Source organism: Oncorhynchus kisutch, linkage group LG19 (assembly GCF_002021735.2).
Source record: "Oncorhynchus kisutch isolate 150728-3 linkage group LG19, Okis_V2, whole genome shotgun sequence".
Taxonomy (NCBI): Eukaryota; Metazoa; Chordata; class Actinopteri; order Salmoniformes; family Salmonidae; genus Oncorhynchus; species Oncorhynchus kisutch.
The window spans coordinates 51,788,965-51,804,543 of record NC_034192.2 but is presented as its reverse complement, the minus strand read 5'-3'; the positions used below and the strand labels follow the sequence as shown (position 1 = coordinate 51,804,543).

At 46.3% G+C, this 15,579-nt stretch overlaps 2 protein-coding genes across 2 annotated transcripts; both read right to left on the bottom strand.

Moving 5' to 3' along the window:
- Positions 1 to 652: 652 nt before the first annotated feature.
- Positions 653 to 6,262, bottom strand: LOC109910191 (RDS/peripherin-like protein xRDS35). Its single transcript, XM_031797428.1, has 6 exons — positions 5,390 to 6,262; positions 3,700 to 3,942; positions 3,212 to 3,399; positions 2,314 to 2,560; positions 2,010 to 2,171; positions 653 to 1,432 (listed from the first exon to the last, which is right to left on the bottom strand). The coding sequence occupies exons 1-6, from the start codon at positions 5,537 to 5,539 to the stop codon at positions 1,370 to 1,372; spliced, it is 1,053 nt and encodes a 350-aa protein (XP_031653288.1). The 5' UTR covers positions 5,540 to 6,262; the 3' UTR covers positions 653 to 1,369.
- A 651-nt stretch (positions 6,263 to 6,913) lies between these two features.
- Positions 6,914 to 15,296, bottom strand: LOC109910030 (uncharacterized). Its single transcript, XM_020509167.2, has 7 exons — positions 13,404 to 15,296; positions 11,693 to 13,265; positions 9,968 to 9,996; positions 9,483 to 9,611; positions 9,283 to 9,349; positions 8,556 to 8,663; positions 6,914 to 8,348 (listed from the first exon to the last, which is right to left on the bottom strand). Exons 1-7 carry the CDS (start codon positions 13,697 to 13,699, stop codon positions 7,674 to 7,676), a joined length of 2,877 nt encoding a protein of 958 aa, XP_020364756.1. The 5' UTR covers positions 13,700 to 15,296; the 3' UTR covers positions 6,914 to 7,673.
- Between the last annotated feature and the right edge of the window lie 283 nt (positions 15,297 to 15,579).

Here is a 15,579-nt window from a genome sequence, read left to right as displayed (position 1 = left end):
GTTCGTTGCGCTTTCAGGTGTAATGCAATGGCGAACCCTGGTGGAATTATGGTGAAAGGTCGGTAGTCTACTATCTATGAACATCCTACTTGTAAAATAAAGCTGTTGAATGAACATTGTCGTAAAACACAGATCAGAGTGAATTAACCATTTGACAAAGAAACAAAAATAAACAGCCACTACAAATTAAAACATGTTTGCTATGTGTAAGATAGTGCACGTTTATAATACAAGCGACATTTCTTTTTTTTTTGTCAAAACACAATGGAAAATGTAATTACAACTTTCTACATGACCACACTTTGACGTGAACTTTCTCCTAACCCTGTCCATTGTTGTGGTATGTTTGATAGTCATACATCCCGAGTGATCCTGTTGCTGTGCAGAGAACTGTTGTAGCAGTAGCATATGGATTAGCTATATAGGATTAGGAAGGTGTTATGAGAGCTGTCCTAGTATACCTAGCAGCCCGGATTACATTATACAGTCACTCCTCTCCATACCGTCATAAACCTACAGTAGCCTAGGCCTACTGTATCACTGGCATCACTTTCAGTCATTACACACACCATCATCCTATACCTCTGGGTGAACTGAAATAACCCAATTCAGTTGAATGCTTATCTAGTACAAAAAGACTCAACTCTGCAAATCCATTAAAAGCAACTAACTTTAATATATTCAATGCCAGATGCCAACTTCACATGTTACTTAGCAGTGCGTTAACAAACTCTATAGCCAGGCCAGTATTCAATTGACTGTAGGCCTTCTTCACGCTGGGTGAATGTTTGTATTATTACGTTATTACCTGTGTGATTTAGATTTTGTCTGATCCAAATCAAAGATCAGAACATCAGTTTACTTCCGTGTGTGTGATGTTTCATTTACTCATGTACCAGTATGTGAATATTGTTTTGGAATATTTACAAAATGTATGTGTGTGTTCTTGGGTGCTTTTCAGTAGTTTGACTTTGTTTGTTCTTGACCACATGAAACATCACCCTCCCCCTCAATACTTGATGTATTGTCCATCAGGAGCAACAGGACACAGCATTGTCTCAAAGATTATCATTACAAATTCTGTCAAGTTAAAAAAAACTATAGATTGTTAGATTTTGTCATGTCTAGTCTGTGCGGAGCATGATAAAATAAGATTAATGATAAGATAAGATTCCCTATGTATTTTAGTGCTGATCCATTGTTGCAGTATAAATCAAGCCAAAAAGATCAGTACCTGTGTCAAACCCAACACAGAGCGCTAGCTAGCCAAACATTAGCCTGGTCACAGGCAAGACCATCATGAGGTCACATGACAATACAGCCTCACTCCCCTTCTCAAACCCATATATTGTTACATATTATCTTTCATCTAGCTGGACGTGGCTGCCTTCTCGCCATCTTCCCCAGCTTCTGCCTCGTCACCTGCCTCCACCTGTATTGATAAAGAGACGGGACACGTTAGTGAGATACAACCAAATGCATTACCCAAAGCATTGTACTGTAGTACATCATACAACACTGACGGTCTGATCAGGAGGATGTATTGTTACAGAATGTTAAGATATAAATGTTTTGTGTAGGACAGTTACAGATGTAGGATCTTCATTTTATTACTCTTTTGTTGCTGAGAATTTTCCTGCACTACAGGAAATGCAACCTTGTGGTGTATTTGAGTTTTAAAAAGGCTTCTAACGTTTGTAATTTCCACTTTGAAATTTCAGACTTGATTTGCACTAACGAAAAATGTATCAACCCCTACAAAAAATGTCCATTAATTATAATCTACATAATTATTCACATTTCCTATTGCTGCAGGATTATTCTCCTGCTGTAGCAAACTGGCTCAAATTTAGATCCTAAATCTGTATGATTGGTCAGTCAGATCCAATAGGGGCATTTTTTTCATCTCTGTTTATTCTCCTTCTATCTGCAACATTTAGAGTGTTCCACATCCCTGAGCACACCCCTGACATGTTTCACAGAGCATTATGGGTACTGTAGTTCACTACCTGTCCGAACTGCAGCAGTTTGAACACAGTGGTCTTGACATCCATCAGGGTCTCCTTAACCCCCTTCTCCAGGATGTAGCCCTCGCTGTCAGCTTCGGGGTTCTCCGGGTCCACACCCTCCAGAGACGTGTGCAGGTACCGCAGGCTCACCAACACTGATATCTGTGGAGATGATGTTACAGGGGTCAAGGTTCAACTCAAAGCCAAGGTTACAAAATGTATATCTAAAGCCACCTTATCACAGGGGTAGAAGTTGATGGTAACAAAATCACCAATGAAAACTACTGTTTGTGCATATGTATACCTGCACGGAGATGACCGACAGAATCCCGGGGCCGATGGTGTTCATGAGGCCCATGTAGTAGTCGACCAGCGCCTGTCTGCAGCCGCGGTTGTACAGGTTCAGCTCCTCACTCTGGTGCTCATAGTTGTAGTGGGCAGTGTTGTCAGTCAGGTGGTTCTGGAGACAGGGCCGAGGGGAGCCGGGGTTACAGCAGCTGAAGGGGACTCCATCCATCAGGTAACGACCGTCCACGTTGCTACGCACACGACTGGAGAGGAGAGGAGGTTAACGGTTTGATTGAGCGTTTTCCTTGTACATTTTTACCTTACATAAATGACACTGGCTTTAATGATGGATGACACATCTATGAGATGGCACTTGGAGACATGGTGTATGGAAATCACATGTGAATCATCATCACCTCAGATAAGTCAGACAACTATGGTTAGTGGGCTTCACCTCTCCACCCCCCCCCCTCTCTCTCTCACTCCTCCCCCCTCTCTCCCCCTTCCATCCCTCTGTCCCCCCTCTCGCACTCCCTTTCCTCCTCCCACGTCCCCTCTCCCTCACCTCCTCCCCCGTCCCCCCTCCATCCATCCCACCTCTCTCTCACTCCCTCTCCTCCACCCCTTCTGTCCCCCCTCCACCCCCCCTACTCCCCCTCCACCTCCCCTTACTCCCTCTCCTCCTCCCCCCTCTTTCCTCACTCCTTATCCTCCCCCCTCCATCCCCCTTTCTCTCCCTCCATCCCACCCCTCCATTCCCCTCTCTCCCCCTTCATCCCCCTCTCTCCTCCTTCCATCCTCCTCCATCCCCCTCTCTCCAACTCCATTCCCCTCTCTCCCCCTTCCATCCCACTCTCTCCCCCCTCCATTCCACCCCCCCTCTCCCCCTTCTATCCCCCTCCTCCATCTCTCACTCTTTGACTTCTTTAGAGGTGAAGTCCAGGTATCTGTTGCTGATCCACTGCACCTCGAACCAGTCCCTGTAGTTGGTGTTGCCGCAGCAACGCAGTTCCATTTGCAGCCTGTCGATGGTCTCCTTCTGGAAACAGCGGCCCGGGACGTCCGTGTCCCGGTAGAACCGGATACCGTTCCTCAGGCCCACCTGGGATTGGACAGAGATGATGTCATAAAAAGACCAGGAAGTACTCATGGGAGCCAAGGCTTTTTCTCAATTAATCTTTCCTGGATTCCTCAGTTCTTATGTCCTTGCCTTCTTCTCAAAACGAATTGAAGAGGGTTGGGGGAACCGTGACCTTTTCCTCCAATACGGTTGTGGCGCAGGCGAGGAGATAGGATGCGAGGAATCACAGAAAGACTAACTGAGATAGGACCCGAGTGTTGTCCTTGTGTTATTCGGCATTTACTGTCTCATCCTTCTTCATCCCATCCCAGAGGCCCTTACCTTGAGTGACTCCTCGAGGTGTCCCTGCAGGGCATAGCTGAGCACCACAGCAGACAGCAACCAGACACACACCATCCAGGCCAGGCCATACCAGGGCAGCAGGAAGGGCTTCCAGGGAGGGAATCGGGCAGAGTCCAGGGAGTCCTGACACACCCGCCCAGCAAACAGGTTGATCCCCATGGTTACCAAGCCCACCAGCATCAAGATGTTAGGCACCACGTGGATCTCTGTGTTGTCCATCACCTGGAGGGTCAAAGGTCAAACCTAGGGTCACTTTACTATACCAGTTATAACAAAGGAAATATACTAGTTACAACACAGTAATAAACTACATCTAAACAATCTATCTATGTTACATTACAGAGCTAAGCACCAGAAGATATGTTCTGCCATGTACCATTCCATGATGATGCTTCCATTTATGTACGTTCATCGAAGGCAATATGAGTCAGAGTCAGCACCCTACATAACTACTTCTAGTGGTCCACTATATCCACTTCTGTACTATGACACTGTAGGTAAAGTTCAATCAACTACATCATTTGTCTGTTTTTTCTGTTGTATTGGTGTTAGTGAGTTCAGGAATGTTGTTGTTCTTTTTCAGTAACATTCATGTAACATGTAACAACTTGTCAGATCCAGAAAATCAATGAGTGTTGAAGCTCGGCATTTGTCACCAGCGGAGGCACCGAAAAACAATGTTTCCTTTTTGAAAAGTCCCAGATTGAAGCCACCCGTAGCCAATGGTTCATTGGAGATACACTGTACCGGTGCACCCTACATATCTGAGTGATAGGTTACGGCTTCCAAAATGTCACAAGTGTGAAGCTTCGACCAACCCCTCTCCCTCCCTCCCTCTCCCTCCCTCCCTCCCTCCCTCCCTCCCTCCCTCCCTCCCTCCCTCCCTCCCTCCCTCCCTCCCTCCCTTCATACATACAATCCATACACAGCATGAGTCATGAACACAGCCACATACATACACACAACTACACACCAATATGCCCCCCCTTACCCCCCCCCCCCCCACACACAGCCATACACCAATACGCCCCCCTCCCCCCCCACACACAGCCACACACCAATACACCCCCCTTCCCCCCCACACACCAATACGCCCCCCTTCTCCCCCACACACAGCCACACACTAATACGCCCCCCTTCCCCCCCACACACAGCCACACACTAATACGCCCCCCTTCCCCCCACATACACACAGCCACACACCAATACGCCCCCCTGCCCCCCCACACACAGCCACACACCAATACGCCCCCCCACACACAGCCACACACCAATACGCCCCACTTCCCCACACACACAGCCACACACCAATACACCCCCCTTCCCCACACATACACACAAAGCTTGTCCGAATACAAGCCAACTGCATAATGACAGCCAAGTGTGAATGAAGCTTTGATAGGTGAAGGTGTGTGAGACAGACGCCACACTAAGAGATAACACAGTGGAACCAGCCAGGATAGACCACAGAAACAGTAGTGACACAGACAGTTGTGTGTGGTGTGTGTGCCGAGTGCCAGAAACGTGTGTGTGTGTCATGTGTGAGCATGACACGTGTGTGTGTGCCGTGTGAAATACAACAGTTGTGTGTGTAATTTGCCATGTGTGAACAGGTGTGTGTGTGTTATAGTTTGTGTGTGTGTGTGTGTGTTATAGTTCCAGCCAGTACCTCTGCCCTGCGGAGCAGCTCGGTCTTGAGGTACACTCCCAGGGAGAAGGTGAAGGCCCCAGCCAGCACGGCCAGCCAGGACAGCAGCCACAGACCCTGGGCCAGACGCACACGCCTCTGCAGGGGGAACTGCAGCTTCAGCAGCACCATGGCTGGTGCTCACAACAACCAACACAGCACACAGAGAGAGAAAGCGCGAGAGGATAGAGAAAAGGACTGAAGGAGGAGATGTTGAGATAATCAAGTAGAGAGAGATAGCAGTGAAGGATGAGGAAAGAATATTGGTAGGTTCAAAGAAGGAAAGTTCTGGGCAAAAAAATAAGGTGGGCTACTGCAATTCATAGGAGTAGGTTATGCGAAGGTTGTTGTATTAGACAGACAGGTACGGCTTGGCCTTTCCAGGGTGCGTTGGTGAGTTATTATCAAGTTGATCTCCTGTAAGTTGTTCCTGTGGGCTGAGATAAGAAGGGAGGCCTGTCTGATGTTGAAGGACAGGTTCAGGTTGGGACGATAATCCAAAACTTTCACGTAGAAAGGAAAATATTAGGAATCTCCGTAGTAATCCAATTGAAGTTGTGAGACAAAAACTGAAGGCCAAGAAAATAATGAATCTAATAGATATTTGATAATCCACGTCCTTTTTTGACAGCAAAACTATAATCCTTCAAATCATCAGGTTATGGTTGCACCACGACAGTGACTCTTCGATTCACACAATAACTGACGATGACAACCCCAGTTTGTTTTGGATGGAACCCTTCTGGTGTGGTCTGTGAGTGGTCAAGGTGCATCCTTAAATTCCTGCTGTGGCCATGGTGGAGGACACGAACTGGCCAATGTCGATTGTACAGTATGGATATGGTAATCCCCCATCATAGTCCTTGGGATCCTATTAGGAGAGGAGCACCAATAGGAAAGCAGGCCAGTGTCTGATCAGCAAACCTGTTCTGGGCCTACAGGTTGGATTTGACGGGTAGACTCACAGGGAGTTGAGACAGAGGATTGGGAGGGGGGGCAGGGCTATATTTTATACAGGTAGATAGAGAGAGATGGATAAACGCTTACAGGCCGAGGGACTAGGGGAGAGCGATATACATACACTGAACAAAATTATAAACACAACATGTAAAGTGTTTCATGAGCTGAAGAAAAAAAATCCCTGAAATGTTCCATATGCACAAAAGGCTTATTTCTCTCAAATGTGTGCTGAGGAGTATTTCTGTCTATAATAAAGCCCTTTTCTAGGAAAAAACTCATTCTGATTGGCTGGGCCTAGGCCTGGCTCCCCAGTGGGTGTGGCTGCACCTCTGCCCAGTCATGTGAATGCCATAGATTAGGGCCTAATGAATTTCTTTAAATTGACTAATTTCCTTATATGACCTGTAATTTAGTAAACTCTTTGAAATTGTTGCATGTTGCGTTTATATTTTTGTTCAGCGTAGGTTAGAATAGGAGAGAGAGTGATGGCTTAACACCGGAAGTGGGTAATGTTCAGTAAAGACAAATTAAGAAACCTTGTCAGACATCTTTAGAATCAGTCCTTTTATTGATCTACAACATGAAATGTATTTGGGGAGGATGACAGCAACTTTATTCAGTTTTAGCTAAGAGAGTTTATTAGGATGTACAGCATAGCATTCATAAGTAGGGCCCTGTGTTTTGGACAATCATGTCACATGATCTGGATTTGAACCTTATTTAAAGCATTTTCATCAAACTGTCCACTTTTCTTTTTATGTCAGATGGTCCAGCAGCATCCTCAGACAATTACTTTCATTGTTGGTGTAATTAATATCTCTGGATAAGGCTTCAAATAAAGGTTCAAATCTAGGTCATGTGACATGATAGCCCAAAACACAGTGGGTAGCAGCTGGATCGATGTTTTTCAGATATGAAGGTTACTTCATTGGCTTACTGGAGCTTACAAAATAGCAGTCATTGTTATAAAATAGAAAATTCTACTCACTGTCTAGACACGAACCAAAAACTCTTTCAATTCTGCATCACTTCATAAGGGAAAGAAGGAACTGTATCACATTGTAAACTTTAATCAATTGTTATATTCTGTGCAAATGAGTTGTTTAAGTCTAATACTTTCTTTACCACTGCACAACAAGACATTTGGGAAGGAAGAATGTAATACTTACAATGCTATCACTCAAATGTATAGTGACATTTAGTGAGTCAAATAAATGCAGAACTACAGGCCTGAAACCATCACAAAGAAACCATCACAATTTGAACAATCCTAGCCTATGCAAGATTAGATTACAATTACAGAAATTCACAGGTTCCTTTCACTCCGGCCCCCTCTCATCAGTTCCTCCTCCTCCTCCCCGTTGGCCTTGTGCCCCCTCCCCCCACCTCCACTCCCATCCTCTGGGTGAGTCAGCTGGTGCAGGAAGTCATCTAAAACCCTCTGGGCCGTCAGATAGGAGACATCAACAACAGCACCCTGCTTACTCTCAGCTGCTCTCCCTGCCTCTGCCACACACCCCTTGACAGCAGGCACACGGTAACCCTCCCCCCCTGTACCCAACTCCACCAGAGGGTAGGGGTTGGGAGGGGTGTCAGTGTGAGGTTGGTAGTTGGAAGGCCGGGGCTGTCTTGCTGCTTGGCTGGCAGCTAGCTTCTTATATATAGCCATACTGATGTCAGCGATTGAGAAAGGGGGACTCATCGAGCCAGAATCCTCATTTCCTGTCTGACCTGTCTGACCTATCACCCCAAACCCCTCCTCCTGCTTCCAGGGCATAAAAGCAGTGACCTTTTGTGGACCCGCCTCAAACTCCCTCAGTCCTATGCTTGACCAATCAGACGGCTTCTGCTCCAGTTTTGGAGCCGGTGATTCGATGTCTCCCGTAGATTGGCCGGTTTTCAAGGCGTTCTTCAGGAACTGCTTGACAGCGTCTCCAGAGTCAAAGTGCTTCTCTAGGAGCTCCTTGATCAGACAGGGAACCTGGAGGACAGCACAGACATCCTCTCAGTTCATACAATTACAACAGACACAGAGAAACCAGTATAGGAGTTACAAGAAATTATCATGTAGGTAGCAATGAGCTGAACACGAGTTTAGGAGATTATGGATACAGTGTTTTAATGTAAGGCCACTATCAACTTTACAAAGAAAGTGTGGGTTTTGCACAGTAGATGGTGCTGTGCTCACATTGATGTTCTCCAGAGAGACAATGGTGGCATTGGCCTGCTCCAGCTCTGTGCTGAGATGGGCGATACGCTGCACCATATACTTCCTCTCAGAGCTAAGGCTCTCAGTCTGCAGGGATAGAACAGAGTACATGTTCACTACAGATGGTATAACAGTAGTACTAATTGTGCTCTAAGTCTTCAACATACACATGGTTAGCAGATGTTAATGCGAGTGTAGCGAAATGCTTGTAAATAAAATTTGATTTGATTTGAGTCTTCAACAACTGAACAGAGGACATCAGTCAATACAACACTGTTTGTTGTAGAGGTGACAGAGCGGGAGAAAGATATTCAGAACAGTGTATGTTTCTATGTCTCTCTCTCTCATGGACTTGGGAGAGGCAAAGGTCAAGAGCCATGCGCCCTCTGAAACACAACCCAGCCAAGCCACAATGCCCACTTAACCCAGAAGCCAGCCGCACCAATGTGTCGTAGAAAACATGTCAGCGCGCACTGCCCCCAGCCAGCCACAGGAGTGGCTAGTGCGTGATGGGACAAGGATATCCGGCCAAACCCTCCCCTTGTGCGGGTCTCCCGGTCGTGGTCGGCTGCTACAGAGCCTGGACTCAAACCCAGAATCTCTAGTGGCACAGCTAGCACTGCGATGCAGTGTCTTGCACCACTCGGGAGGCCACTCTCTCGCTCTCTTTTGACTCTCCATCTTTTATGTTTGACCTGATTCTTACCGCTGAGTGCAGTTTCTCCCCCAGAAGGCTGTTGGTGTGCTGGGTACCTGTGTGTGTGTCCTGGAGCCTGCAGCAGAGAGAGACAGCATCATAAGCAGGGGTCTGGCTATGAATTCTGGGCCTATTTTGTATGCCCGTCCTCCTATAGCTCCTCCAATGCCAGCCTCCACTGCCGTCATCATATTATCATGAGCCCTGACCTCTTAAACTTCTCCTTCATGTGGCTAAGCTCCTCCCTGGTCCTGGCTAGCTCCGCCTCCAGGCTCTCGATGCAGACCACTGTTTGCATCAGGTTCTGGTGCAGCTCAGCATTCTCCTCCTGCAGTGTCCTATTTACACACAGGAGGATCATGGGAGATGTAGTTTTCTTTTTAAAATGCAGTCACATTTCCTGAGGAGGCCATTTTAGCACATTAGATGCAGCTCATGTCAGCTTCTAGAGATTTCACATAGCCGAGGCAATCCAGACTGAACGCTGTGCGTTGTACCATTGTTACACACATTTTTCGTCCAGTTTATCTGAACATGTTCTTCATCCATCTTTACTGATGGAGGTGATGAGAGAGCTCTGGAAGCCATTAGTGCAATCCATATCCAGTGACATTTCACAATCAAAAGCATGCTCTTTAGAGTGCATCGATAAACAGAGAGAAGAGGAGGAGAAGAAGGAAAAAATCACACTCACTGGAGTTTGCCTATGTCATCCGTCAAGGCCTGTGGAGAGAGACAGCAAAAGAGAAGATTAAAGATAACTCATTGATTTTCTAATTTAATAACTTTTAATACAGTTCTATTAGTTGTATTAGTAATGTTATTATCAACTTTTTTTTTCTTTGACGATTATTTGACTCATTACTATACACATCATTCACTTTGGATATTGTTACTATAAGCTTTGACAATGTACAGTGCAGTTTCTTCACTTGCTAATAAAGTTTCATAAACTGAATTGAATGTTTTTTGGACTGAGATGAAAATGACAGAGAGAATAGTAGGGACATAACAGGGCGAAAGGAATTGTTTATTGAACTTGAGTTCATACGCTCCAAGAAAAGCTATGGATTGTGTGTCAGATATGGATCAGTGACGTTAATAGAGCCAGAGCCACAGCAGGGTTACTCTGGCCCTCTCTGTGCTAGCTGGTCCTCTCTGTGCTAGCTGGTCCTCTCTGTGCTAGCTGGCCCTCTCTGTGCTAACCTCTCTGTGCTAGCTGGTCCTCTCTGTGCTAGCTGGTCCTCTCTGTGCTAGCTGGCCCTCCCTGTGCTAGCTGGTCCTCTCTGTGCTAGCTGTCCCTCTCTGTGCTAGCTGGCCCTCTCTGTGCTAACTGAACCTCTGTGCTAGCTGGCCCTCTCTGTGCTAACCTCTCTGTGCTAGCTGGTCCTCTCTGTGCTAGCTGGTCCTCTCTGTGCTAGCTGGTCCTCTCTGTGCTAGCTGGCCCTCTCTGTGCTAGCTGGCCCTTTCGCATTGGGTAGCGTGTTATTCCAAATGCAACACAATGCCTATAAAGGTTACTTTATGTGGACAAGCGTCACAGACAGAGGATGACGCTTGAGTTCTCCTTATATAACTGCTACTTTGTGGTTTAGGACACTAACTGACACTCCCTGTGTGGTTTGAATCACTTTGAGAACATTTTTTATTTTACCTTTGTTTAACTAGGCAAGTCAGTTAAGAACAAATTCTTATTTTCAATGACAGCCAGCTCGGGGATTTGAACTTGCAATCCTTCCGGTTACTAGCCCAGCGCTCTAACCACTAGGCTACCCTGCCGCCCCATTAAAGAATTAAAGAACATTGGTACAAATCCTACTTGGGTATCACAATGACATCAATGCATGATTTACCTAACTCTACAGTTAGGACCTACTATCTATAGTATGATTTACCTAACTCCACAGTTAGGACCTACTATCTATAGTATGATTTACCTAACTCTACAGTTAGGACCTACTATCTATAGTATGATTTACCTAACTCCACAGTTAGGACCTACTATCTATAGTATGATTTACCTAACTCTACAGTTAGGACCTACTATCTATAGTATGATTTACCTAACTCCACAGTTAGGACCTACTATCTATAGTATTTAGACTCTCTGACTCCATCGGCATACAGATGTAGGATCTTAATTTGATCACTCTTTTGTTGCTGAGAATTTTCCTGCAGAGCAGGGAATACAAACGTGTGGTGTATTTAAGTTTTTAAAAGGCTTCTAAAGTTAGACATTTTCACTTTGAAATTTCAGACTTGATTTGCCCTAACGAAAAATGTATCAACCCCTACAAAAATGTCCTTTAATTGTAATCTACATAAGACATTTCCATTTACTGCAGGATTATTTTCCTCCTGTAGCAAACTTGCACAAATTAAGATCCTACATCTGTAGTTGACATCCGTTATTTTTCACCCTATATGAAGTAGGACACCAGCGGTAGGTTGACTGGCTGTGGCGGTCATTCTGCTCAGAGTTGGGGCTGGCCGTGTCTTGTTCTCTGTTCCGGGACAAGTCCGACTTGCTGGAGGGAGACTCCGACTCTGGCCCTTGTACTGGAGGAGGGGAATGTGTGTGGATCAGGGTGTGATGGGGTAGCTGGGTCTGCTGGGTGTGTGGAGATGAAGGTGGGCTATGGCTGGGCCTGTGGCTCTGATCAAGGTGTTTGTAGCTCCGGTGTTTGTGATGGCTGGGCTCAGGGCTGGAGCTGACAGTGCCATCTGTAAGAAGCGGGCCATACCGCCCATGCCTATTACCGACAGGACCCTGGAAGTCAGGCAGGGAAGCTGGTTCGTCTTCATAGCCAGCTGGTGGGTGGGGCGGGTAGGGTTGGCTGGAGTGGAGGGTTGGGGGGCTGCCTAGACGAGGAGTGTGGTTCTTGCTTTCATACCCAAACTTTGCAGGCAGAGATATTTTCCGTGACCGTGTGTCAGAGGCATTCCTCAGTTTCCTAGGCAGAGCCTGCGGTTTAGTAACCGTCTCCCTCTCCTCCCCCTGCCCATCTCCCTGCTTTTTTGAGGGAAGCTGGGGCTGACTTTTTGGTTGAGATTTGGGGGAAGCTGGGGCTTTGGCTGGACCCGGTCCTACGGTCTCGACAGGGACCCCCAGAGTATTGAGACGGGCGGGGCTGATGACCTGTTTAGTGATCTCATCCAGGAAGGCAGAGAACTGTATCTTCCCCTTCACCATGCTCTGCCTGGCTGCATCCTTCAGAACATCCACATCCTGCTTCCCCTTGGGCCCTGTCGCCTCGCCTGCCACCCGGGGGGACAGCACCTCCATGGACTTGGCCTTGCGGATGTCCCGTGGCGCCTCCTTGTTTTTCAGGATGCCTTTACTGGGGAGCTGGATAAAAGACACCGCCCTCTTCGGCCCAGCCAAGACCTCTTCACTGAAGGCCAGGCTCCGGCCCAGGCTGGCTGTCTTGTAGAGGGATCCGTGCTTCAGGTGTGGGGGTGTCCGTACTTTCCCTTTGTCAGTTCCTGTGTTCTGCAGCAGCCCCTCTTCACTGCGGCTGTGGCCTCGGTTTAGCTCGGAGTAGTTGGGCTCTCGTCCTCCCCTCTCCTGGGCCCGAGGATGGGTCCCAGGACTGCCTCCTCTGTGAATTCGCCCCTGTTTGACAGTGGCATACACCTGCAGCTCGCTGTCGTCCTCACGGAACTGTCGTCCTCCCGCAATGTTGGAGCAGGACATGGTATGCTGCGGCCGGCTGACGTGCTTCATGGAGAACTTGTCGTCAATGCCGGCCTCAGAGGACCATTCGGTGGAAGAGTCGGAGGGGGAAGATGAGAGGGAGGAGGAAGATGCTCTGGAGAGGGTGACGGTGGTGTGGTGGTCCGACATCTCGTCATCGTGATGAAGGTGCTGAGGATGGTGATGGTGGCGTCTAAGGGGTTGCTCCTGGTCATCTTGGAGATGGTTACCATGGGTATGGTGGTGACCGTGGCTTTCACTGCTGCGTCTATCATTGTCCCGTAACCTGCTGTAGCTGATATTGAGAGATTAAGTAGTAATGATGTATTAATTCAATAACCACACTCAATTATAGTCTTCATCAAATGTGCATTCCTCATAACTGTTTAAAAAAGGAAACTTTAATAAAAGAGAAACTCAATAGTGATCCTACCTGTGTGTCTCCCTTTCTTGATCCCGGTGCTGGTGGTAATGATCGGGGTTGTGATGGCAGTGCTTCCCTGGTTTCATCCCACCTGGAGAAGGACTATGAACAGGAGTGAAAAACTTCTCCATCATTTGTCTCTTCCCTGCAGGGAGGTCGTCGATGCCCTCCTGATGTCTCTCCTGTAAAACATAGTGTTGATCAGCTTCTGCTCTCTGTCTGGGGCTGCGGTCCCTGTCCCTGTGCCCGTCTGATGGTAACCTCTTGGGTCTAACTGCTCCCTGTCTGTCAGCCTCAGAGATCATAGCTCTAGAAGATGAACAACCATCACTCTGTCAGCTGGTTACCGGTATTACTTATGTTCTGTATGAATGAGCAATTCATACAAAATCCTTCAAGATATGTGCACCACAAATGCCTAAATTTCCAAAATGGTCTAATTTAAAAGAAAATCTGAAATGTTTCCAAATATCTAACCCAACGCTGTTTCTGCTGAAAGGGGAAAGTAATTATCTCAATGAAGTATCCAGCTGTTAAGTTATTCTGGACAGTTTATTAGCCTCTCATCTTGGTGCTATCCATCTGTCTCCCTCACCCTCCAACTCTAGAATAGCTGCGTGACAGTGGAAGAAATATGCCACATCCCTGACCCAACATCAGTCAAACTGCATCGAATCCTGATGTAGTGGTGTTTCATCGAACCAATTGAAAGCGCGAGACAGACAATTGTCCTTGTGAATGCAGAACCGGATCGAACCGACACAGCTGGAACAAGAACATTAGTGCAGTTCATTTAGCCTATTGCTCTGGATTATTGATATAAATTTAGGGTTACCCTTGGCCTCTAGCGGCGCACTTACAGGCCTATTATCATTGATGATTATGGATTATATGTAGGCCTTGTCCCCCAGTTTCACTACAGTCAGTCTGAGAGTAAGGTAGGGCTTGTCAAACATGTAACACATGCAGCCTAGGGGCCATTTTGTAGCCTGCCATCTGGTTGAATGTGGGCCCAGACTTGTACTCCCAACTCCAGCTGCCTAATAGAAGTGAATTCACATGTAATTCTGTTGAGGCCGACACTATACCATGACAATAGGCTACTGTAAATAGAGGCATGTAAATCCATTTTTTGTTTGCCAATGTTTGGCCCTACAGACCATTATGTTTACAAAATGGCCCCCCAAATTACTTTGACACCCTTGATGTCAGACCTATCAATTTAAAACTCACGCATCATCAATGACCATTCAATGCAAATTTGCAGTAACAATTGTTTGTTTGTGTGACTCACACCCATGCCTAACAGGGACTAGTCATTATCTATATGCAAATAAGGTGGAAACTGAAACTGCTTATTTACCACATTTGTTAACAAAACAAAGCCTAAACAAAAGCTTTAAAAAGTCAAAAATATATCCTGTTTAAACCCCCAGCAGACAAGACATGGTTACATTGAATCTTTTCAGTTTATGATGAGATGCTTAAACTACCAACATCCAGAGGACAGAACTACACTCCCTACTCTCCCCGATCAATAGATTAGTTGCCTAAGAGAGCAGGCTGCCCAGTCCTCTAAAAATGAAAACACAATGACTGATAGTGTTTTCGCCTGGAGCGACTGATAGATTGTGTCATTAAAAATGTGCATGTTCAGACACATCCCCGTCTGTGTGTGTGTGTGTGTGTGTGTGTGTGTGTGTGTGTGTGTGCGTGCGTGCGTGCTTTTTGTATTTGGGTGTACTAGATTGTGTGATGTATGTCTTGTTCGACATGTGCTATTATGGTCTAGGCCGTTGTTCTTTTCTATATAGGCTACACTCTTAGAAAAAAAGGTTCCCAAAATGATTCTTTGGCTGTCCCCTTAGGAGAAGAGAAGCCTTTTTGGTTCCAGGTGGAACTCTTTTTGGTTCCATGTACAGTGCCTTCAGAAAGTATTCATACCCCTTGACTTACTCCACATATTGTTGTGTTACAGCCTGAATTCTAAATGGATGAAATGTATTTTTCAATACCCCATAATGATAAAGTGAACACTTGTTTTTAGAAATGTTTGCAAATGTATTGAAAATTAAATACAGAAATACAGTTACATAATTATTTACACCCCTGAGTCAATACATGTTAGAATCACCTTTGGCAGCGATCACAGCTGTGAGTCTTTCTGGGTAAATCTCCAAGAGCT

Excerpts from the sequence above, each read along its gene's own strand:
- LOC109910191 (XM_031797428.1), bottom strand. The coding sequence starts at position 5,539 with ATGGTGCTGCTGAAGCTGCAGTTCCCCCTGCAGAGGCGTGTGCGTCTG. Across the intron at positions 3,400-3,699 it reads ACCTCGAGGAGTCACTCAAG|GTGGGCCTGAGGAACGGTAT; the intron begins GTAAGGGCCTCT and ends GTCCAATCCCAG. Across the intron at positions 2,172-2,313 it reads TGTCGGTCATCTCCGTGCAG|ATATCAGTGTTGGTGAGCCT; the intron begins GTATACATATGC and ends TCATCTCCACAG.
- LOC109910030 (XM_020509167.2), bottom strand. The coding sequence starts at position 13,699 with ATGATCTCTGAGGCTGACAGACAGGGAGCAGTTAGACCCAAGAGGTTA. Across the intron at positions 9,997-11,692 it reads GGTGTCCTACTTCATATAGG|GCCTTGACGGATGACATAGG; the intron begins GTGAAAAATAAC and ends CTCTCTCCACAG. Across the intron at positions 8,664-9,282 it reads GGGAGAAACTGCACTCAGCG|ACTGAGAGCCTTAGCTCTGA; the intron begins GTAAGAATCAGG and ends CTATCCCTGCAG.